Below are 24770 nucleotides of genomic sequence, written 5' to 3' on the forward strand. Positions count from 1 at the left end.
GGAACAATCCCATGCACAGTACAGGCTGGGGGCTGACTGGCTGGGCAGCAGCTCTGCAGAAAAGGTCCTGGGGGTTACAGTGGACAATAAGCTGAATATAAGCCAACAGTGTGCCCTTGTTGCCAAGAAGGCTAACAGCATACCGGGCTGCATTGGTAGGTGTGTTGCTAGGAGGTCAAGGGAAGTAATTATTCCCCCCTATTCAGCACTGGTGAGGGCACATTTGGAGTACTGTGTTCAGTTTTGGGCCCTTCACTTAAAAAGGATGTGGACAAATTGGAGGGAGTCCAGTGGAGGGCAACAAAAATGGTGAGGGGGGTGGGGGACATGAGTTATGAGGAAAGACTGAGGGAACTGGACTTATTTAGTCTAAAGAAGAGGAGACTGAGAGGGGACTTAATAGCAGCCTTCAGCTACCTGAAGTGGGGGTTCAAAAGAGGATGGAGATAGACTGTTCTCAGTGGTGGCAGATGACAGAACAAGGAGCAATGGTTTCAAGTTGTAGCAAGAGAAGTTTAGATAGTAGGAAGAATTTTCTCACTAGGAGGGTAGTAAAACACTGGAACAGGTTACACAGAGAGGTGGTGGAATCTCCATCCTTGGAGGTTTTCAAAACCTGGCTAGACAAAGCTTTGACTGGGATGATCTAGTTGTGGATGGTTCTGCTTTGAGCAGGGAGTTGGACTAGATGACCTCCTAAGCTCCCTTCCAACCCTAATTTTCTATGATTCTTTGTGTAGCCACAGCCCGAGGGTGAAGGGGCCAGGAAGCCCAAAAGTGAGAGACTGTGCCTATGAGGACCGAGGATGACCAGGGCAGGAGAGCCTGGAGATTGGTCCTGGGTAAGACCTAGAAAATAAACCCTCCTGGGACTGGTTAACATGGTGGAGCTACTTGTGGAAGGGTAGTCTCTACAAAATGCCACATATTGCCACCTCATGGAAAGGCAAGCATAGGGCACCTGAAAACCCTAGCTCCCACTGCCTTGTGGGTCATCCTGTCATGGGAAAAGGCCAGGGGGAGCATATGAGGCATACTGTTTGCACAGGAAAGGCCTGAGCCTTGGCATTTCTACAGGTTCTTGCACAACGAGGGCACTGGTGGTACTACAATGGCACTTAGTATCCATTTGGGATGACAAGGAAAAGATTGCCCATTGTACAAGAGGGGTAAAATTTCTGGGAACATGTTTGGTCCCTGAGGTTTCCGACCATGGGATGTTTATCTGATCTAAACAGCCACCTTGACAATCAGATGAGGCATTGATTGCTGAGTGGAATGCTACCTGAAATACTGAGTAAAATGTTGAGTAAAAGGTGTAATAGGCATCTTGGGCAGTACATTCCCCAGCCCCAGTATGCAAGGCCTGCTTAAACCTGATTGGCTAGAACACAGTTGCCAAGTTAGGGAATGCTGAGGCAAAAGGCTGAGCCAGAGAGGGTATGGGTGACATTTGAACAATGGTTAAGGGTTCATCACAGTGTCCAGCCCACTGGAGCCCCTGATCATGAATGCTGTCACACTTTTTTCCAAGGATGCGTGGTGGAGGTTGTACCCACAACCCCAATGAACATTCTAGGTAATTCCCTTGATTATGCTCCATTTATGATGTGAAGGAGTAAGACCTTCAAGGAGGGGACTGATGACTAGAAAATGATATTTAGAGGTTTGCTTTTGGGAACTGGTTTGTAGATAAAGTAGATATTGCATTAGAACAATGATCCAGGGGATAGCAAGGGTTAATTGGCTTCAAGCCTGTTTATGACAAAGTTTCATTCAAGGCCCACTGTGTCTGAAGGCAGCAGACACATAGGCTGGGAAACTGAAGACATCTACCATACTGATCAATAATAGAGATAAAGGACTCTGCAGCATTGGTGCCAAGTCACAGTACCCAACTGCAGAGCCCTTGGGATTTCCATTTTTGGTGAACAGACCAATTAGAAGACCAGTAAATAACTAAATTAAGATGTGTGCATGGGGTGGGTTTGTGAAACAAAGGAATATACTGACAGAACAGAATGTAGACAGTATGATGACCGTAGGGAAACCAATCAACAATGCCCAGAGATGAAGAGTCATCAGAAGAGAAAAAGGATACAAAAGGAGGGATTTTAGAGCAGCAAAGTGTCTCTGAGGGGCCAACCTGAGGCCACCATGCACAGAGAGTGCACTATCAGCCTGTCTCACCCACCCCAATGAGGGGGACGGGTGTAGTGGGCCTCGATCTCCAGGGTGCTGACATCTGACATTCAAGAGAGAACTTCAGGGTGAAGTTTGCATCCTGGCCAGATGTACCTTCCTTCTGTGACAGCCCTAGGACTGGTAGATATAGAATTGTTTGCCTTACCTGCATTATTGTTATCTGCTATCACTGTGTATCAATAAAATTTGCCTGTTGTCAAATGGAGAAGCCCTGATCAGTCTGAGGGTTTGGATCCACCTAGAACAAGGTATCTGGGTCATAAATCCAGTGCCAACAGATGAATCCTAAAGCTGCATTCACCTTTTGAGCAGCTGCATCACACTGCAGATTCACTTTGAGTCTGTGGTCAACCAAGACTCCCAAGTCCTTAATTCACCGGACAGATGTCACTGTATATTTGGATTCTTGATTATTCCTCCTGAGGTACAGACCCTTGCATTTGTCCATATTGAACTTAATGCTGTTAGCTCTAGCTCAGCTTTCCAATCTGTCAGCTCCTAAAATTGCACATACACAATAAGTGTTGCAGGCTATGCATTACTACATTTCTTTACTCTTAGTTTTATAACAGACTTTGAGGCTTGGTTTTTTTTCACTTCAAATAAAATGTTGCCTCCTGAAGGAAAAGCACTGATTTAGGGGTTAATCCTGAAATGGGGGTTTTGAACATCTGAGCTCTAACTGGATCTGTTCCAATAATTCAGTTTATTGCTCAGTCTGTCAACCTATGAAGCCAACTTCCCCATCTTAACTCCCCCTCACTATTTTTTCTTCCCTATCCCATTCCAGTGTAGTAAGGATTTTATTAGTGCCTGTGAAGTCCTGTTTAAATGCTAAGGTAAGCATTGTTAATCATCTCATCCTAATGTGCAAGTAAACCCAACAGCAGTTTGGTAAGCACCTATTGCAAAATCACTCTCCCTTCTTTCAAAGCCTTTCAATGACAGATGCCTTCTCTCTCCATGGAGTTGGCTCTTCATTTAAACCTATTTGTTCTTTGCCTTACTTATTTTTGTCCTGCTTTCAGTTTCTAACTCTCTCCCTTCAGAGGCATAAGCTTGTGGAATAACTCACTGGTCACAATCACCACATTTCACTCCCTTTTCCTCTGACTCAATTTTATTTCTTCAAAATAAACCTATTTAACACAAATTCAACATATCAACTACAGCTTTGCGTTCTCCTCTACCCCAGACTCTTCTAAAGGAACTTGCCTATTCCCTGAAGCTCTTCTTTTCATTGGCTTTTATAAGGGCCATGTGATCTTCAAGTTATCACCAGAGCCCTGGCTCTACAATAACAGCCAGATCGCAGCAGGTCAGGGGGCCCCAATTCTACCTAAAGTCCTAGTCATTCTATGACAGGGGGCTGCTTCTCTACTGCTATGATACTACCTTTCTGGAAAGTTTGCCTTCCTGATTCTTCATCTTTTCTCAAAAAAGCATGCAGCTCAAAACAAAATCTGTCCTTTCTATCTCCACCAAAGTATCTGCCAATTCCTCAGATGATGGTTGTCAGAAGACACTTTGTCATGAAGGAGAGCTGTGTGTCAACAAGTGGAGCATAACTACAGCTGGCCTTAGGGGTGAGCTATGTGGGCAACTGCTCAGGGCACTGTGGTTAGGAGGCACCATACACACACACATACAGAACAGCACTCCTCCCTTGCCCCACCTCACCCTGTCCCGGCCAATCCCTGCCCTAGAAAGGAGGAGCAGTGCCCAGCCCAGCCCACCCCCCAGCCTCCAATTGCTGCTGAGGAAGAGCCAGGCTGGGCAGTGCAGGTGGCTCCACCTCCCCACTGTACTGTGCCACTTGCCCCTACTCATCTGCCTCTGTCTGCAGCAGCACCACTGACTTTGGGGGGTGCTGGGTGGGGAGTGCCAAGGGGAGGCACCAGGGCCACACCAAAATACAAGTTTGTCCAGGACACCATTTTCCTTAAATCCAGCTCTGAGTGTAAACTGTAGAGGTCAATGTACTGGCAGGAGAACCCCTTGACGCTCACGCAGTGAATTAATTAAATGCTCACATTTAGTACATAGCAAACTCATATAAGAGCATGAAGTGAAATTTAATGAAAATGAATACACTGTAAGTTGCAATTAATTATGTAATAATACTAATGAAGTAATTTTTATAGTTTTAATTAGTGTACTTAAAATGTGTGGTTTGCAAAAAATTTTTTAATCCTTCAGGACAGAAGGTATTATCTGAATGCCAATTATGACTAATAGTATTATGCAATATACTGCTCTACTTTTCTCTTTACTTGAAGTCCTCACCTTGTCTTACACCTTATTATTATAGGATTCCACAGCTGTAGTTGCTCTGCAGTGGTGAAGCAGTTGTACTAAAGATAAAACAAATTTATATAGTGAAAATTGTAACCAATGGTGTCCAGAGAATACCCAGCTAATTATGACATCACTAATATCTGTCTAGAGGAGGGAATCCTGTTAAGGCTGCAGCTATAAATGTTAATTGCTTTATAGTCCCTAAAACAGCTCTTATCCTCTTTAAAACAATGTAAGTGCATGCATGCATGAGTGCTTGTGTGCATGCATGCTTTATCATGTCTAAATAGGAACAGGTGATTTGGGTTAGAATTCAAGTGCAATGGTACAGTGATAGTATGACCTGCTCTACATTTGCAGCTAAAGGTGCCATAGGATCTAACATGCAATCCATACAATCATGCTTCCTGCCATTCCTGATCTCAGGCTCCCCCTGAATCAGCAAAAAGCAAATTCCCAGGGCTGGGAGCCCCCTCAGTTGAGGGGTCCCAAGCTGCAGGCATGCCCCATGCACCCCCAGGGCAGGGGGATCATGGCAGCCACAATCCTCCCAAGACTGGGAGATCATGGAAGCCACGATCCCCTAGGCCTGGGGGTTCCATGTGTAGAGAGAACCCAGGAGTCCAAACCTGAAAAGCAGGGGTAGTGAAGCAAAGCTATATGCAGGCCCAGAACTGAAAAAGGACCTATTGGTGGTGAGAAGGATGATACACATGTAGAACTGAGTGAAGCACCATAACTGGAAATGGAGAAGGTGGTATAAGTGAAATCTGGCTAGTTTGACAGAGCCACATTGAAAACGTTGCGTTGGATCTGCATATATATTGTGCCTGATTTTAATCAGCATTGTCAGCCTTAATTTTATGAGCATCAAATGTTGCAATTGACAAGCTCTATCTGGTGCTTCTTTCTCTAGGCAGCTTATTGCAAAGCATGTAGGAGCAAGATCTTCAAAACATCCTGAGGGAATAATTAGCACATACACTAAAAGCACATTGGGCTTTAATTATTCTTCAGTCTCTGAGTAATTACTTTTTTTTGTGGTTGAAATAATAAATATAGTTTCATTAGCAAATTTAAGATTGCCTGGACAGGAATTCAATTAATTTCATTATACTTTGGATTTGTCTAATTTGTCAACACGTGTGCATCCATACAGGGCAATTTCCTGTGAGAAGCCACTGCAGAGAAAGCCACTATCTTCTTAGATTACTGGAGGGAAAGAGAGGAGCCTTTGTTTTTTATGATAAATGGATTAACTTTCTTCTTTAAATCACCCCTCTTGATTATGTGTTTCCTAATGGTTTTCCTCCCATATTTAGGAGTATGGGACCTGGGTTTCTTAGGGATTTGATGGCTAATTTCTGACCACATATCTTTATTTAGAATATCAGAATAAATGCCTCTGGGAATTATCATGATTTCACAGAGTATTATCCTGTTTTCGTGAAAAAGTCTCAGGTAACAACTGCTGTGCAAGAGCCTGTCAAATACATTCGCCAAATTGTCTTCAAAGTTAGTCCCATGTCATCAGATGGAGACTGGATTTGAGGGTACACTGTTAGCTTTTTGGTGTACAGGTACAAAATTGGGATATTTTTCAATCAGATTCATCAGGATCCATTGACTGCCTAGGAGGACTGCCTCAAAGCATGGTAAAATATACAGTGGTTCCGGCTGGCTGGCTTCATGCTGATGTTCACCAATCTTGTGTCGTGTACCAGTGTGACCTGTGGAAAAGGAAAAGAGCAAATCAGACAGACCAACTGCACTTTATATCCTTCGCATGCAGCTAGATTTAATAGATTCAATGAAGGCAATAAATTAGTGGTATCATGCCTTTTGGTGGGTTTTTTGTAGGAAAAGGCAAAATGCTTGCAAAAAAAAATTGACCAGCTATATGAATAAATAAGTGATTATATGACCTCTCAGTTGCTAGTTTAATGTAAAAACATGTGAGCTTTAGTACCATATTTACCTGAATACATGGCAACCCTAAATTTAAGACTACCCACCAATAATTAGATTCTATAAAAAAAATTTATAAATGTATTATAATTTTCCATGTATAGAATCTAATTATTGGAGGATCATCTTAAATTTGTCCCCCTCACTACTGCAGGCAGTGGGGGGGGGAGAGGTGATGAGGAAACCAGTAATAGGGCAGGTAGTGGGGGAGGCAATAGGGGTTCAAATGATAGGGGAGGAAGGGGGACTGTAAGGGGGAAGGCAATGGAGGGATCAGTGGGGAAAGGCAATAGGGGGATAGGTGGTAGGGGGAAGGCACTGTGGAGGTGGTGGGGCAGGCACTGAGGGGCAGACAGCTTGCCCCTGAGCCTCCCCTCCCCCCCCTCCGCATAGCTTCAGGATGCCCTGATCCTTCTCCCCCAGCCCCCCGCCCCTCTTTCCACCTCCAAGGTGCTTTTGTCCCCTGTAGGCTGAAGTCTTCCCCACCATTCCTCCCCTCTCCCACCCCAAAATCTCTCCCTTTGGCTGACCCTCTAACCACCCCCTTCCTCCTGCCCACACACACCGTACCTTTGATCCATGCCAACAGACTCCATCCCTGATGCAGCCTAGGGTATGGCTCCCATTCAACCCTGTAGCAGTAGCATGGAGCCAGCACTGCTGCTACAGGGCCAGGCTGGAGCATGTTCTCCATACTCCATGCTGTGAGGATGGAGCCAGCACAGAACAAAAGGAAGGTGTGTAGCAGAGGAGGAGAGAGGTGGAGAAGCTGTGCAGGGTGGGAGACCTGGAGGCTGGTGGGGAGGAGTCACTGGGCATGCAGAGGCAGTAGGGGCAGGCAGCAGCTCCAGCTCCAGCCCCAACCCCTGCCCCCTGCCCCCTCATGCTCTACTATAAGGCAAGGGGCTTTCCCCCCCATGTTAAATGGGGAGGAAACAACTTGTTTTCTAATTGAGTAAATACAACATACTGTACAATGTCCCTACTACAACTAATAGTAATGAGAGAAAGGTGAAATTGTACAGCTAATTAGGTGAAGCTATCAAAAGACTGTCAACTGCTGTTAGCATCCCCATTTTGGCTAATTTCAGTAACCTATAAGAGGCTAACAGAGCTAATCACTGTACAGTGACTGGGTGAGTGTAACCACTCAGTAACCAATGGGAAAAAAACAACGGGGGAAAAAAACCAGAAGCATTTTGCTTCAAGATCATTTGAAACTTAGAAATCTGTGTTCACACTTCCTCCAAAGCCCTAAATGTCATGGCAAAACCAACAATGTAAATGCATTCACTGTGCCCACAAGGGACAAAATAAGAGGTAATCTGCTAAGCACTGGAACAGGTTATGTAGAGAGGCTGTGGAATCTCCATCAGTAGAAGTTTTTAAGGGCTGGTTAGACAAACATTTGCCTGAAGCAGGCAGTTGGACCTAGATAACCTCCTGAGGTCCCTTCCTTCCCATCCTTTTTTCCTGTGATTCTATAATTGGCACCTAATTTATTATTGTAGCACGTGCTACTTAGAAACAACGGTGAGCAAAGCTACTAGAGAGAAACTATGTATGTAGACAAACAGACAATGTCAGAATTACAGTTAAGTATGAAGCAACTGATATCCAACTAAAACTGCTATCCTACTTGATTGTCATCCTCCCAATGTATTAAGTCCTGAAGATATAACTGAGCAATGACATTTCCTGACAATATCAATTCTATGACACGAACAATATAGCTTGGGGGAAAAATTGCAGGAACATGGCAAGCCCATAAAGAAAGTAGTATGACTGAACTGGTGACAATGCTCATGAAATAATAGCATCTCTGAAGGAAAAAAATGAAAGCCTCACAAGCATAGTGTTTGGAAGCTACTGATGCTCTTGAAACAGAAGTTCACATGTTTTTCCCATCTATATACAGAACTGATGAGAATATTGAAGTATTAGAATTAGTAGCAGGTGGGAGGGTGGGGAATGGACGGGGGCTGGGGCTGGGGGGTGACCCGGGCACCAGGCTTGGACACTGAACCTTGGGTATGCACAAACATAGCAACAACTGCAGTGTCAGCTCAGCCCCACTGCTGGGAGTAAAGATACTGACACCACACTCTACACCGCTGGGGCACAGGGCAGTCTTGTGTCCAGTTATGCCTCTGATTAAAAGGAGAATAAATAATTTTGTGAGTCTAACTAGCATACCCTTAACGTGGGACAGAATTTTGCAGGTCTTATTTGAAGATTTAAAAACTCAGCATTAGAGTCTTTTGTAATTGTATTAAAATATTTATTGTGAAATTACAGAATGTCTATATAGTTTTATGTATCAATTTTATATTTCTCTGCAATAGAAAAAGAGTTAAAATATATTAAACAGAGTGCATAGAATTAAACCAAGTGATTTAATCCACTGATTTATATCAACAAATATGAAACCTTGATTTAATTCCTCTTTTAATTTGTTATTTTCCTAAAGAAAGGCTAAATCTCATAGGTTGGTAACCATAAAGATATGTTGATCTGCAACTAAGCATAACTTCACACTGAATTTGCTACTTATTTGGTGATAACAGTATGATACATGTGCACTCAGGTAACTTAGCTTAACAAACTTTTATTCAGATTTTGAATGTTTATGTTTTATTAAAAATTGGGAATGATATTTCTTATTTACTAGATGCTTATTTCCCCCCATGTGTTTAGTCGCAGCCTGCTTTTGGATAGAAATTGGAATTCAGTTAAAACTACAAAACAGGCTAGGTTTCAGAAATTCTTTTTGTTAGATAAATAAGGCTATATTAAATGTGCTAGCTATAGAAGAAAAAAATGATCAAAATATGTTTTGTATGTACCTGGATTATTAAACAGAATAAATTATTTCTAGTCACCATATGCCTCAAAACTTATGACGCAGCAGAGTTCTGCTTTTCTGGAGTCCCACACAATTTTTAATCGCCTCAAACTGGAAAATAAGCTTTCTTGTCTTTTGTTAATAGTCTTTTTTTCTGCAAGTGCAGAAATTGCTACCAGGGTTGAAAGCTGATCAGTCATGTTAGCAAACACATTCTAGGCAGTTATCCAGTGACCTGTCTGACTCTAAAACTTTGGCAGCAAATATGCACTGATTGATTATTGTGTTTATGTAATTCAAATTATATTACTACATTATAGCAAATGTAGGTTTTGTTATAAGTTGTCATCTTTTCCACTGAATTTTTCAACCAGTTTGTTTTATAAAGAAAAATGTATTGAAATAAAATAGTCTCATTTAGATTTTAAAAGTCCCACTTTGTTTTTTTAATTCATCCATTTTCAGGTACCCTGTTTTAAAATGTTTATAATAATTATTATCATTCTATTATTTTATGGATCCCTATGCATATCAAACATTTAACAAGCATGGAGTAAAACAAGTCTTTACCTGAACTGCTCACCTTCCGGAAACAGATATCCATCTAAAAAGGCATTGTATAAATAATAGAAGAAAAGAGGAAGGGATACAGGTTATTTAATATGATCATGCCAAAAGCCATCCTAAACATAAGCAAGCAGGTTATCTGACAGCTTCATTATGTTTATTTTCTTGTTGCACACACACTAGAGGGCTTCCAGGTCATTATCATCCTCTAAACCCAGAGAAATTATGGATTAGACTGTAGCTAGAAAAGCATATGTAAGGCATATCACTAGAATTGGTGATGGGAAACTCAGTGTGACAAATCATTTAACTTACCTTGGATGAATTTTGTGAAACAGGGCCCTCACTGACCAAAAATATGCTACCCGAATTTAAAAAAGACATTAAAAAAGATATATTGCATATGGAAAATTGGATCTTCCATACAGCCAACTTCAGGATAGCCCACTAAAGACTGAAACCTATGTTCAGTCTGCAAAAGCAATGCAACTTTACACTACAGCTGCCAGAAAAGGACAAGTTATCACCTCATCAAAAAGGCTTAGGTTATTTCATAACCTTGAAACTATTGTGCATATCAAATGTCAAGATAAAGTCATGAAGAGTGAGCTTTGGTAAAGAAGTTGCATAAACTGCAATCCAAGTAATACTTTGTGTCCCTCTGCACTCATTGCAGGAGTGCATGATGGGGGTGGGGGGGAGGAGGAGGGAATGAAAATGTCATGACCACACCAATTGCTAATTTTCACATCCCCACTTCCTACAGAGGTCATAACAAAATATCACAGATTGTAAAGATCAATTCTGCAAAAAATACATTCTGGTATTCCCAAGAATGCTACAAGCTGCCAAGTCACAGTAATTTGTGGTCCTGTGAGCTTTAATTCATGTGTGAGGGAGATGACAAAAACTACTTATTGGTGAATCACAGAAGCTTTAGTGGTTGCTTTCAGGTAAGCAACACAGGGTTTTTTTTGTTGGCCAAAACTAATGAAACCTCCAATTTATGCAAAGATAGGCTGAAAAATCTCACAAGAACTCAGCTGCCATAATGGGGTAAAGAGGCTGCAGTGGGGCTGGGATTCTGGATCTGAGCCATGGTATTTAGTTTTCTGTTATGACAAAGATTAATTCATCAATGAACAGCAAGTCACATGACTGTGGTTTAGGACACATCCTTTGACTTACATAGCTTTTCATTTCACTACTTTAAAAGCTACAGTAAAACTATAGTACAAGTGATTTTGTTATGATTTCATATGTAAGAACTCTTTGCTAAATGGAAATGGCAATAGCTTACTCTGTGAAGTTTTCAGTACTATTTCACATATTTCTGTATAGTGTTCTTCATTAAATACATTTGCTCATTTTAAAAACAATCTTGATGTATTGACTGCAATCTTTTTTGTGTTTACAATATTTCCTTTTGGTACTGACAGTCTTGGAGGAAAAGCACAAATTAAATAGACAAACACCTTTATTAATACAAATATATTGCAGGATTTGTCCAGTGAGACAAAAAATTGAACAGAAAAAAAGAGATGGAGTGTGTAGAAAATGGAAATATAAAAAAAGATTTTTTTCAGTGGATAACTGCAGTAATGAGAAACAACAACATGGATAATGAAAAGATATCCAACCTAAGTGTGAGGGATTTAGGGTTCATTTTCTATTTTTCATATAGGGAACTGGGAGCTAAGAAAAAGAACCTTTTCCCTCAGATGATGCCATCAGTATAGTGCTTTGTATTGTGGAGGGCTTCTTGCCATAATGAAGTGGACATACGTGGGATGAGGCAATGTACTATCTAACACAGAAAGATCCAAATTAACACAGGGCCACCCAAGTGAACTCACATGGTTCAGCTTAAACACACACAGGTTGCAAATGCCCTGGGGGAAAGAAACACCTTGATGCAGACGCCCACTGTGCAAGGTATAAGTACAATCTCATTGGAATGAGAGTTTGCAGTCTGAGTCCTTACCAGGCTGTGCTACTAAACTTGGGCTTTAGGCTAGACTCTTAACTTCTGCCACTATGAGTGGTGGCACTAAGTCTTCATATAGCTCTTCTAGAATTATTAGCAGTAGTGGTGGTGGTGGGGGCGGTGGAGGTGGTGGTGGAGGTGGCGGTGGTGGTGGAGGAGGAAGGACTGGGCACAGCTCAGTCTCCACTAGGAAATATACTTCCTCTGGAATAAGCAGTGGTGGAGGAGGCTTCTCTGGTAGAAGCTACAGTGGTGGAGGTTCTAGGATCAGTTATGGAGGGGGATTTAGCAGTGGCAGTTGTGGAAGGATTAGCCGTTCCAGTTATGGAGGGCGAATGAGTGGGGGGAGCTTTGGACCAAGTGGTGGTGGTATCTGTGGGGGATATGGTGGTGGTGCTGGAGGATTTGGAGGTGGCGGTGCAGGATTTGGTGGTGGTTATGGAGGTGGCCCTGGTCCATGTGGCTTTGGTGGCAGTGGTGGCTTTAGTGGTGGTGGATTTAGTGGCAGTGGTGGCTTTGGTGGTGGTGGATTTAGTGGTGGTGGTGGTGGCTTTAGTGGCGGTAGTTTTGGCGGTGATGATACTGGCCTTCTCTCCAACAATGAAAAGATGACCATGCAGAACCTTAATGAACGCCTGGCATCTTACTTGGACAAGGTGCGACGTTTGGAGGAAGAAAATGCTAACCTTGAACAACTAATCAGGGAGTGGTATCAGAAGCAAGGTCCTCAAGGTGGAAGGGACTACAGCCAGTATTATAAAACAATTGAAGACCTTCAAAATCAGGTAGGAGCTTTTTCTTTTTTTTAAAAACCCCACAAGCTCTAAGCATCATAAGGGCTGTTTTTTGAGGCCATGCTCAGATCTCTCAGGAGATAGCAGGTACAATATTCAACAAATCCTACAGTGCTTGAACAAACTCTAAAAAATTAAGAAATGTCCAAATTAAGGGATGTGTTTTCCTGTTACCCTGACTCTGGAAGAGTCCACAAATCAGATTGTTACCAAGGGCTAGCAGCTTTAAGTGTGATGCACTTGCACAGCTAGGTTGGCCTGCATGTTTTTGTGGGGCTGGACCCGATTCCACTGACTCTCTGTACCGCTACATATGCATGCCTCTCTCCTTCCATGGGAGATGAGGTAGTGACTTTGCCAGCAATGTGGATGGCCAACACTGAGCTTTAGATGGTTATAGACCTTCCCAAGTGTGGAAAATAAGCCAAGATGTGTGCTGTAGGTTCTTAGCCCTACTAAATAAGAAAACAATCACAGCCAGTTAGACATCTCAGCCATGCTGAAGATTCCAGTAACTCTCATTCTGGTAGCATATAATAAGGGGTGTGCATCAGGATCTGGGGGAATGCCAGAGCACCCCAAGGGATGACAAGGTCCAACAGTCACAAACTCCTGCAAGACTGTTTTAGGCTAGACATAAGGCAAAACTTCTTTGCTGTCTGAGTTCCAAGGCCTGGAGCAGACTCCCCCCAGAGGTGGTGCAAGCACTTACTCTGGACACTTCTAAGAAACACTTGGATGCTTATCTCATTGGGATCCTTTGACCCTAGCTGACTTCCTGCCCCTTGGGCAGGGGGCTGGACCCAATGATCTTAAGAGGTCCCTTCCAGCCCTAATGTCTATGAAATCTAAATGCAGCTGTTGGTAAATATTTTTTGCCTTATTTTGGGGAATATAGTGGTCTTGCTTAACCATTCTTTTGAACAAGATATAGTAGTTATACTATGATGCATTTGTAAATCATACATGGTAGCAAAAGCTTGATTAATACATGCATCTGTCAATACTGATATGCATGTACAGTACACCATTTGCCTTGTAATGGACATGAAAGCAATAGCCTCTTGCATCTCAGATTTTATTATCTCTCAGTGTTCCTGCATGGCACTGCTATGGACAGTGTTATTAAGAAATCCATATATGTGTCCTGTTTTTTTCCTTCTTTCTCTATGTCAGTCTGAAGAGGCCAAAGGGATGAATATCATCTGTCATCTCTTTTTCAGATTATTTCTGCAACTGTGGATCTTAACAAGGTCCTTTTGGATGTTGATAACACCAGGATGACTGCTGATGACTTTAGAATGAAGTGAGTATGTTTATCCACCACGTCAAACCCATTTTCTTCTATCTTTTTCCCCTCACATCTGCCGGCATGAAACCATGGAGTCTTTTACTATTGATCATATTGACAGACAGTTGTTGGAAAAATTATCACTTTAAGAACCTTTAGTTTTTTTATAAGACTTCCATTGAAAGGGAGCCTTCCAAGATTTAAAATCTCTAGCTCTAAAATTTGCATATATTTCTGAGAGGCTACTTGAGATTTAGATTCAGATTTCAGATGGTATAAGTTGATGAAACTTCACTGGTTTCAATGGTGTTAGGATAACTTTTGTGATTTGAAAGTTACAAAACCAAAAATACTTTGAAGAATTGCTTCTGAGGATAGGAGAGACTGGAAGGTGATACCTGTGTTATGTATACATTGAAGGGGGAACATGTAAAAGCCTCAGAGAAAAGTATTTTCTTAAGATACGTATCACTTGCATGATCTTCAAGTATGACATCCATATTTATCCCATCTACAAATTTAGTCCAGTAAAAGACATTAGAAGCAAACCTTGTTTCTTGATTGCACCAATAGGCAGGATGGTCAGGGAATGCTGTGGACGTGAGCCTCCACCACTCGGACTAACGTAGGAATGACTCTACTGAAGCCAACTGGATTAAAACAATGTAAAAATCAGTGTATGTTCAAAGAGAGTTAGGGCTAATGTATTAAGAATTAAACAAAGAGATTAAAATAATGCAGAAAAGGATGAACTGGTGAAGATGTCCCATTCATAAATATAATGTCATTGCTACTAAATTGAGCGCTCCAGCATTGCTTTTATCATCTTTTCTCTTTGTGGTTTAGGTATGAAACTGAATACAGTCTCCGCCAGAATGTGGAGGGTGATATTAATGGCTTACGCCCCATGTTAGACCAGCTGACCTTAGCCAGGTCTGACCTGGAGGCACAATTTGAGTCCCTGAAGGAGGAATTGATTTCTCTGAAAAAGAACCATGAAGAGGTAAGATCCCTCCCACCTTGAAACAGTAACTAGTTAAAATACCACGGTAAGACATTTCTCCATGGACTTTCTTGAATAAGAATAACTAAAAGTTGGCCACTGACTCTGGTTGTCCAACTTCAGACATTCTGGTTCCAAATTTCAGAAACGTTAAGTGCTCATAGCTCTCATTGACTTGATCTGGCATGTATCTGGAGTGGCAAAGGGGAGGTTAGGTTAAGACCACTTTAAATATAAGACCATATGAGTTCAGGAAATGAGTGGAGTCCATTCCTTTTGTTCAATTCTTTTGTTAAAACTATGGAATAAAAAACAGATGTAATATATATATATATATAAGCCAAAGGAGCTATCAATGACAGTTGTCCTTTAGTGGGAGTCATTGTAAATATTTCCTGTGGGTCATAATGCAAAAGCTGACCACTGCAAAGTGCAACTTACATTCAGGATGTGTCTACACGTAAACTCTTACTGCAGAGTAACCCAATAATGCTGTGCAGTAGTGTGCTGGTCGAAAATCATGCTAATATGCTACTGTGTAGTGTTATTAGCCTACTGCACTCCCACTAAACATTACCACCCCCACTCTCCCTTGCTCAGGCCCTACTGCACAGTAGTGTGAGTTACTGTGCATTGAATTACTACTTGATTAACCAAGTACTAAACTTAATGTGCAGTAACTAGGGCATATTAATGAACATGTACACACCCACAGGGTTCACAAAATCCATCAGGAGGCAGAGGTAGAGCCAAACAACCTGTGATGCCTCAGTGTTGCTTGATGGAAAGCTCCACTCTTGCCACATGATTGAGAAGGTCTTATGAGATGTAAAAGAAAGGCCTCATAAGAAAGAGTGATGTTGGCAGTGGGAGAACAGTCCTCCAGAGATGAGGAGGATTACTGCAGGTATGACTTCACAATGAGGCGTTTACCTTGGGGATTTGACTTTCATTGCAGGAAATGAAAGGACTGCAGTCACAGTCTTCTGGTGATGTCAGTGTGGAGGTCAATGCTGCCCCTGGCACTAATCTGACGGAAAAACTAAATGAAATGCGAGGTGAATATGAACGGCTCATTGAAAACAACCGTAGAGAGGTGGAAAGCTGGTTTGAAGCAAAGGTAAATTACAGTATTTATACATAATTATCTTTCCCACAAAAAGCTTTGACCTACTTTATCATATATGCATTCAATAGGGGTAGGCCAATTGTATATGTATTGCCTAATGATGATCATCTGCAAATATCCTGATGGTTTAGTGTAAGCTGCTCAGGGCTGGAATGATGGAGTTTGCTGCAAGCTAGGCTTAAGGTAAACTTAAGGTTAGTATTATGTGGAGCCCCTGTATTAAAACAACAAGGGGAATTACAAGCTAGGCTCGTGGTGATTTGACAGAGTCGTGCATAGAAAAATTATGAAGTCTAACCCATGTTGCAGCTGCCCTAGCTATATCCACTGCCTTTCTAGATGAATTTATAATAAAAAAATCACTGTAACTATAAATAAAAAAACCTTGATTCTGTATTTACATTTTTCAGATGGAAGAAGTTAATCAGCAAGTCCATAGCAGCAGTCAGGAAATGGAATCAAGCAACCAACAAGTCTCAGAGCTGAGACGTGAATATCAGACACTGGAAATTGAGCTTCAGTCTCTGCTCAGCATGGTATGACGTCCATTTTCTTTGCTTCTCATAAAAGACATAGCACACATGAGTTACTGGAATGATAAGACAGCAGTTATTTCAAACATTCTTTGTGTAAATGGAGAGAGGCTATAAAGGACTTCTCCCTCTTATTATGGAAAAGTACTGCTTTGTGCATCAGAGTTAAGTTTTGCTACATGCTGACAAGCTGTCTATTCTTTACATTTTTTAGTTACAGTCTTTTCAATCCAACTTGGAAGACACAGAACGCCGTTACAACATGCAGCTGCAACAGATTCAGGCCATGATTATCCCTGTGGAAGAAGAACTGGCCAATATCCGATGTGAAATGGAGAGTCAGAACGAGGAGTACAAGATGCTACTTGGTATCAAGACTCGCCTGGAACAGGAGATAGCTCAATACCGGGCATTGCTTGAGGAAGGACAGCAAGACATTGGGTATGTAAATGACTGAGAGTTGGATGACTTTAGGAAGCATTAATTCTGTCAATTCTGAGTGTAAATTGCAGCTAAATTAGTGATGACATAAAAACAAGCTCAGGGGGCAGGACTGGCAAAACAGATTCTACAGCCACAACATCTACATAAAAATAGGGGTCACTTGGCTATACTGAGCAATTGTCCTGAGATTGGAAGAGTTATTGGAGATGGTCCTGAAAGTGTCATGCCATCCTGGTTTTTGGAACTGGAACAGGAATTGCACAAGGAAAATATTTCCAAAGTTCCACACTACCGACTTTGGGCTGCACAGCCAAGGCCATGTAAAGAGTCTTCCTGGCATTATTCTGGCAGTTCTCGTTCCAAAAAAGGACCAGGAAGGACACAGTGAAATTGAAAAAGATTGCAGCTTGACAATAACCACATTTCTCCAGACTGTCACACAAGTTTCACCCTGAAATGCCCTAGTGAAGGTTCAGGCTATTCTTTATTTTCTCTGAAGCAATTGGCCTGTTTTGTTTAGTTTTGATCTATGTCCTAACACAAATAAGAAAATGAGTTGGCTTTTGTGCCTTTCAAATTTGGAAACCATTGCCACACTAGAGTCTCCGAATTCAGGACCCAATATGGCAAATAATTTCCTAGCCAGTCAGACCATGGAAAAGGCAGCTCCAGGTAAAGGTCCAGGGAGACATGGATTTTTGTGACAGCATCTTTCTCTGTGCTGATCCTACAGGGTGAGGGGGCTGGGTGAGGAAAAGTAGGGGGATGCTGGCCAGGCTTTTGTGTATCTTCACTGAATTGTTTTCCCTTTATGAAGTTATTGTGTGGTTTTAATCACTTTTATCTTTCTTCTTTCACAGAAACCAACAAGGAGGTGGTGGTGGCTCTTCTTATGGAGGAATAAGAGGAGGGAGCATTGGAGGAGGTGGTAGCATAGGAGGGGGCGGCATTGGAGGGGGCAGCATGGGAGGAGGCATACGAGGGGGCAGCATTGGAGGAGGCACAGGAGGGGGCAGCATGGGAGGAGGCATACGAGGGGGCAGCATTGGAGGAGGCACAGGAGGGGGCAGCATGGGAGGAGGCACAGGAGGGGGCAGCAGGGGAGGAGGCATAAGAGGGGGCAGCATTGGAGGGGGCAGCACTGGAGGAGGCATAGAAGAGGGCAGCATTGGAGGGGGCAGCATCGGAGGTGGTGGAATAGGAGTAGGTGGTGGTAGTGGAGGCGGTGGAGGAGGAACTAGAATTTCAGGAAGTGGTAGTGATGGCAGATATTCCCACTCCTACTCTTCATCTTCCCATGGCATCTCCTCATCTTCTCATACCCAGTCTGGCAACAGCGGTGGAGAAAGCCATGGTAAGGAGTATTATACTGTTCAGTTGTTTCCTTCGTCTCTTTCTGATTAATTTTGACTATGTGCCAATTATCTCATGGGGCTGAAAGAATCACTGAGGGGACTCTTCAAGTGTCTATTTTAGCCCTTTCTTTGCCAATTGGAATGAGATACTAGTAGGAAAACCTTGAGATCATTTGGGTTGCAGTATGATTTATAGACAGCTGATTCACTCTTAATTCCAAATATAATCAGACTCTGCCATTAACTGGGTATCCTGGAAACCCATCTGGCAGAAGTTAAGTCTAAACATGGTCTTTGTAACAATGGTCAGTTGGGATCTTTAGGACATGGAAGGGAGGTTTCTACAGCTGAAATGGGGATGTATTCAATTTGGGAGTGCTCTTTGACTCCCAGTTGTTCCTGATGCCACTGCTAGCCAAGACGTAGAGTATGAAAAATGGACCTCGGATTAAAGATGGATGGGGGAGGGGGCTTGTCTGAAGCAAAATGGAGGGAGAAGAAATGAAAGGTAATAGGAAAAAATAGACAAATGCAGGCAGAGGGCAGGGAGAGGGGAGGCCTGGGGAGAAGAAAAGTGAGGATAAGACAAAATCTTTTGAAGATGCTTCAATGCACGGTGGATTTATAGGTTGCATTCTAAAATAATATGCGTTCATATTCCTATGCTATGAAAACCAAGAATAAATCTGTGCCCTCAGATGTGCATATTTGGTTCCTTTTTATTTTAATAGATGGTGTAAATGAATATCACGCAGCATAGTTTTGCTGAAATAACACTTAAGTACAATTAAAACTTTTTTTCCAGCTCTTTCATGCTCTCAAGACCACTCCCAAAGTACCATGTTTTCATAGCTCTGGAATACTTTTGTAAGCTTCTGGAATATTGACAACCAACCTACCAATTTCCCCAATTCCTTTTTTTTTTTGTCCAGTTTTTTGTCAATGTGGTTTTATTGCATTGCTAAACTAATGAATGATGCCTTCCATCTCTCAACAGGGTATGCAAGAAAATCCTAACTAGAGATACCAATGATCCTTGAGCTCAGTATTGCTCAGAGAGAAAGTTAAATCGTGTTGTCTACATTCTCTGCATGCCTGAACAAAGGACAAGGAGAAAAGCTCCTAACAGTTACTTAGCACTGCTACTTCAATCTGTCCCAAGGGGCCCATCACAGCTGTTGAGATGAGCCACCTTCCTGCCTGTCACACTCTATGCCCTTTTCATCTGCAATGCTCTATGGGTTCAATCATTGATATTTGAGTTAAGCTGTACCATGCAAAATAATCTACGTTTTGGTGAAAAAGTTCTGTAATAAAACTTTATTTCTGTCTAATGCAAACAGGAACCTGTGTTTGAGAAGTATTTTTTTAATGCTTTTTTGTGGGCATTCAGTTCAGCTGTAAATACCAAGCTGCCTTCCCCCATAACATGTATTGGGATGCGTGTGTTTTTTCCATAAAGAAGACCTTTCAGATTCAGGAATCATGTCACTCCATTATGACTAGATAAATCTTGGGACCAGAATAACATTTCTGTCAAATAACACAAATTCAATACCTATAGAAAGGGAAGAGAAAGTTGAGGGAAGCTACTTTTACATTAGATATGGTAGTTCTAGAGCATGGCTTTGACGCGCAGACACAAAGATATGATAGCATGGACATCCACTAGTTTTGGAGTATTGAGCGGGGGGCGCGTGTACACCTGGGTGTACTTTGTATGGTCCCAGGGGGTATGTGGCAGTGGCGCGGAGAAGCTGGCGGCACTATTGCGTTTCACTGCTGCGTGCTGCGCAGGGGACTTCCTCCACCTCTGCTCATTGACCGGCTGCCGGGGGATGCCCCGCTTCCCAACCAGCCACCAGGGGTCCCCTGGCCAAAACATGTTGAAAACCCCTGCACTAGTTAAAAGGAACAGAAAGCTATATAAAAAAACCCCTTCGTGCTGGAAGAATTCTATTCCAGGAGCTGTTCCCTTCATACTATTCAAACATTGATGGTAATATTTCCTCTCTGGTTGCGTCAGCTACAGTATATATGAATGCAGATAGGAAAGCCTATTTCTGGATATTTATGAAAAATCCTTTGTATGGCATATTGAATTTGATATTGAACATAGAAAGATAGACCTTTCTGGGTCACCAAGACCAGCCCCCTGCTGGCATGCCACATAAATCTATTGCTAAACAGATTTTCATCTGTCTTAAAAGCAGTTACATTTTTTTTACTCCCATTGGAAATTACACCCATTTGTTTCTGTGTCAACATTTAGTTTACATTGTTCTTTTGTATTCCTGGTGGTTACACGGAATAGGTTCATAGAAAGTAATCATATCTCTTCTCAGTTTTGATTTTACCTCACTAAACAAGCCAAGCTCTTTTAGTTGCTTCTTTAGCAGCATTAAAATTGCACACAGAGGAAGGGATAGGGAGTGCTACACTGCAGAGGGACAGTGGGAAGAGAGAAAGAGAGTTTATCCCCAAAGGGACACCATTTGCCCTGAGGGTGAGTGAAGCTGCTCTGGAGGCAGCCCTCTTTGAAGTGGGAGGAGTAATGTAAGCCCAGCAGGGGTTTGAATGAGAGGGATGTTAGTGGATGCCCAGGAAGAGTCGTGGCCTGGGATTGGCTGAGAAGGCTTGTGTAAAAAGGGGGAGCAGTTTTCCTGGGAGGGAGAACAAAGGGGAAAAGAGACAGGGTGGAGGTCAGGGATAGGACCTCACCACTGCCATCCTTAGAAAGCCCCTGTCAAAGCCCTGCACAAGAGGCAGCTAGAGGCTGCACAGGAGAGAAACAGAGTATTCTTTCTTCCCCCTTTGGTACGGGCTGGGGCAGGCATAAAAGAAGACCTGCCTGTCAGGAGACCCTGAGCCTGGCAAGCCCCTCCTACAAGCCCCTGTGTAGCTGGGTGAACACAGGAGGGGAGGGGGACGCTGGACCAGTGGGAGGCTACCTGAGACTGCCCTGGTTTGCTCCGTGAGTGAGAAGGCACCCAGGAAAGGGGCGGGCTGAGTGTCTAGGAGGGAGCACTGGGCTAGAGCGGGTAGGGGGTTGCTCCAGCCCACCAGAAGCCCCTGTGCAGGCAGGCCCAGGGAGAGGCTGCATTTGCCAGGTGGTGTAAAGCTGCGCTGGGCAAGGGAACTGGTGCTGCCTGCAGCCCAGACACTGTTCCCTGCTGTGCCAGGGGACAGGGGTCTGGGCAGGAATCATCTCCCTTGCAAGGACCACAGGAGAGGAGCAACCGCCTGCTGCACTGAGACCCCTGGAGCTCCTGTAAGGGCCGCCAGCAGCAGGGACCTCCCATGGCTCTGCGTCAGGGTCACAGAAGCAGCCCTGCTCCCTAAGAAACCAAGCAAGGGGCAAGGTACACAGGGTCATCATAGTTACTAGGGCTGTACAAAACAGCACTGTTTCCTTTCAACTTCCGTTCCAACATTTCGACAGAACAGTGTTTTGTTTTGAATTTTGTTTCATTTTGAAGTGCTGTTCCATTTTGTTTCCTCGAAATTGTTTCACTGTTTCAATGCTGTTTCGACGTTTTGCCCATAGGCTATAATGGGGAAGCATGAAACAGCCTATAACTTTTTCATTTCTTCCTTGATTTGGATGAAACGTGCAGAGATGGTATCCTTTTCTGACACCATGAAGCCTGCCACGTTTCAAGGAGATAGATGCAGGAGTTTCTGGGAAACAGCACCTCAAAATTCTTGAAAGCAAAACTTGTGTCGTGTGTGTGTTAAGGCGCAGCGGGGTGAATACTGCAGGCATTGTATCCCCTGCTGAGGTCATGAAGCCTGCCAGCTTTCAAGGAGATAGGCACAGGGGTTTGTGGGAAACTGCACCTCAAACTGTTTAGAGCAAAACTTGTGTCACTTGTGTCACTGACAAAGCTCAGATCAAACAATGCTTTTTTTGCTGTTTTTCCATCCCTCCCCCAGAGCACTGGGATTGGAAGGGACCTCAGGGAAGGATCACAGTCACTGGCCAGCTATACATGTCACTATCAAAGCAGTCCTTCCCTGCTCTTCCCCCTCCCTCTCCTTAGTTTCCCTTTAGCTGCAAGCCAGCCCAGCTTTGAAACTTGAAAGGTTTCAAAACTTTTGAACTGTTTTGACTGCCCTTGTTTCATTTCAAGGCTCTTTCGAAGCCTTTTGTTTCAATTTCACTCTTTCAAGCTTGAAACAGGTCAAAACAGCTTTGAAACGAAACAGCCAGCAAAATTTCACACAGCCCCAGTAGTTACTCTGGAGCATACAAGTTATTGACTAAGTGTTTAAAGAAGTTCTTCTTGGTTTTTCAGTTGGAGTATAAATTTATTTATTTATTGTACTTTCTTCAGCAGCATATAAAGTAAAATGGGTGACCTATTTATTGTGGGTTATTTGTGTGCCTTCCTCTGGTGTAAGGTGTATAAGACAAGCATTAACCCTTAAGCCACAGGCATTTATCAGCCAAACTATTGGCTCCATCGGGCTGAAATGTGATACAGACTGTTGTCTTTATATTGGTACAGATCCAATATTGGACTGATGTATTGTAGGTCTGTTTGCAGCAGCTAGTATTCGGTTTGGATTTGGATTTGGCCTATTTGGGGGACAGTGATTCTATTTGCTGATTTGAATCACTATCCTAAATTGATTTGGTTGAATCTGATTCAGAGATTCAACTGCTGCCAAATCAGATGACTCTCCAAATCACACAGGCCCCATCCCCCACCCACTTTCCCAGCCCTGCATGGCCCCAGTTCCTGACTCTTTGCAAAAAAAAACTCCCCACTCACTAGCTGCTGCCAGGTGGGGGATGTGGGGGGCAGTGGGAATGCCCCCCCTGCCTGACAGCAGCCAGTGAATGGGGGCTTTTTTTCAAATAACCAGGAGCTGGGGCAGACACAGAAGCCATAGAGGGGCTGGGAGAGTGGGCGAGGGTTAGGGGTGCTCATGGGGGCTGTGGGAGCAGGAAGGGGATGGGCCCTGGCAGGGGTCCCCCCATTGTCCACTTCCCCCTCCTCCACCCTCCCCTCCCCTGCCCCGTACTTACCAGCATGGAGTCTGGGTCTAGCTCCCTGCTGCAGCCAGTAGGGACTGCACGAATCATCGAAGCTCTCCAAATCTTTTCTGAGAGAGCTTCGAATTGATTTGGACCTTTTAATTGGTCTCCTGATTCAATTCGGATTCGGAGATTCAGTCACCAAATCGGGCCAAATCTCCTCCAAATCGAATCAGCACCCAAAGCTTTGCATAGCCCTAATGTATCAGTGCACTTCTAACAGCAGGGCATGGGGCTGCAGCCTGGCTGGATTGGCACTGGGAAGGAGCTACCTCTGTGGAAGAGGAAAGGGGGAGGTGGAAGACGGAAGAGTATTCAAAGCTCCAGCCTGGTGGCAGCAGGTTCTTGCCTAGGCAGGGCTGGCTAAGTACTGGGACAGCGGAGAGTAGCTGCCACCTCTCCTGGTGTTCCCAGAGCTCTGGGAGTGCCACTGACCTCCTCTTTTTGTCCTGCCCACCTGGCTCTTTCCTGATAAATTAAAATAATGATTTATGAAATGCGTATAATGTATTAATTTATGGATGTTTATTTTTCATAATTTGACATAATTTTATAAAGCTTTTTACAGTATACTGTCATTACTAAATCATCTTACCCCCCTAACTTCATGGAATCCTGAAAAATTTAAATGAATAAAAATAAGAAAATGCCCCAATTCTGTTCAATGCTGAAAATTTAAATGGATAAAAATCAAAATAAATGCTTAAAAATAAACATTGATTTTTGCTATTGAGAATATGTTTAAAAAATGAATTCTGCAAAACCTACTCACATATTGTTAAGGTTAGACTGACTGGCCTCTAGTTGCTTAGATCACTTACTTGTTGCTCTCTTAGGTGGAAGGTTTACACTTGCTGTTCTTCAACCATATGATAAAGAACCCGATTTGATGCTTGCCACTGAATCTGTAATTTCATATGCCAGTTCTTTCCGAGTGCATTAAGCTCCTTGAAATTTCCTTCCACCTTGGCTGAGGTTCATTTCTACGCCCTTGCTCCCATTATGCAATACGTATTTGCCCCATCTCGTGAACATCATTTTCCTCACAGAAAACTTAGATGACACATTCATTTAGCTTGAGGGCCATTCCAGATTCTCTTTAATCTTCATTTAATCCCTGGTCCCTTCAATCTCTGTTTTCTTGTTCTCTTCTCATTTGAATGATGAAGACTCTTTGGACCTGGGGAGGGCGGTGCGGACGGAGGCAGGAAGTGGGGCGGAGATTTACTATCCTTTGCAAGAATATTACATTTAGCTTAACTTTTGACATTTCTCACTTTATTCTTGCGAGACTTGACTCATAAAAT

At 43.0% G+C, this 24770-nt stretch overlaps 1 protein-coding gene across 1 annotated transcript; it reads left to right on the forward strand.

The window, feature by feature from the left end:
• Positions 1-12004: 12004 nt before the first annotated feature.
• On the forward strand, positions 12005-19765 carry LOC102576294 (keratin, type I cytoskeletal 10; the record flags this gene model as incomplete). The annotated part of the gene is made up of 8 exons (XM_059726957.1): positions 12005-12655; positions 13888-13970; positions 14802-14958; positions 15917-16078; positions 16498-16623; positions 16835-17061; positions 17925-18418; positions 19417-19765. Coding segments are annotated over 8 exons (1920 nt in total), but the record flags the coding sequence as incomplete, so codon positions are not given.
• Positions 19766-24770: the final 5005 nt, after the last annotated feature.

The sequence above is a fragment of the Alligator mississippiensis genome, chromosome 4 (genome assembly GCF_030867095.1).
Source record: "Alligator mississippiensis isolate rAllMis1 chromosome 4, rAllMis1, whole genome shotgun sequence".
NCBI classification, from domain to species: Eukaryota; Metazoa; Chordata; order Crocodylia; family Alligatoridae; genus Alligator; species Alligator mississippiensis.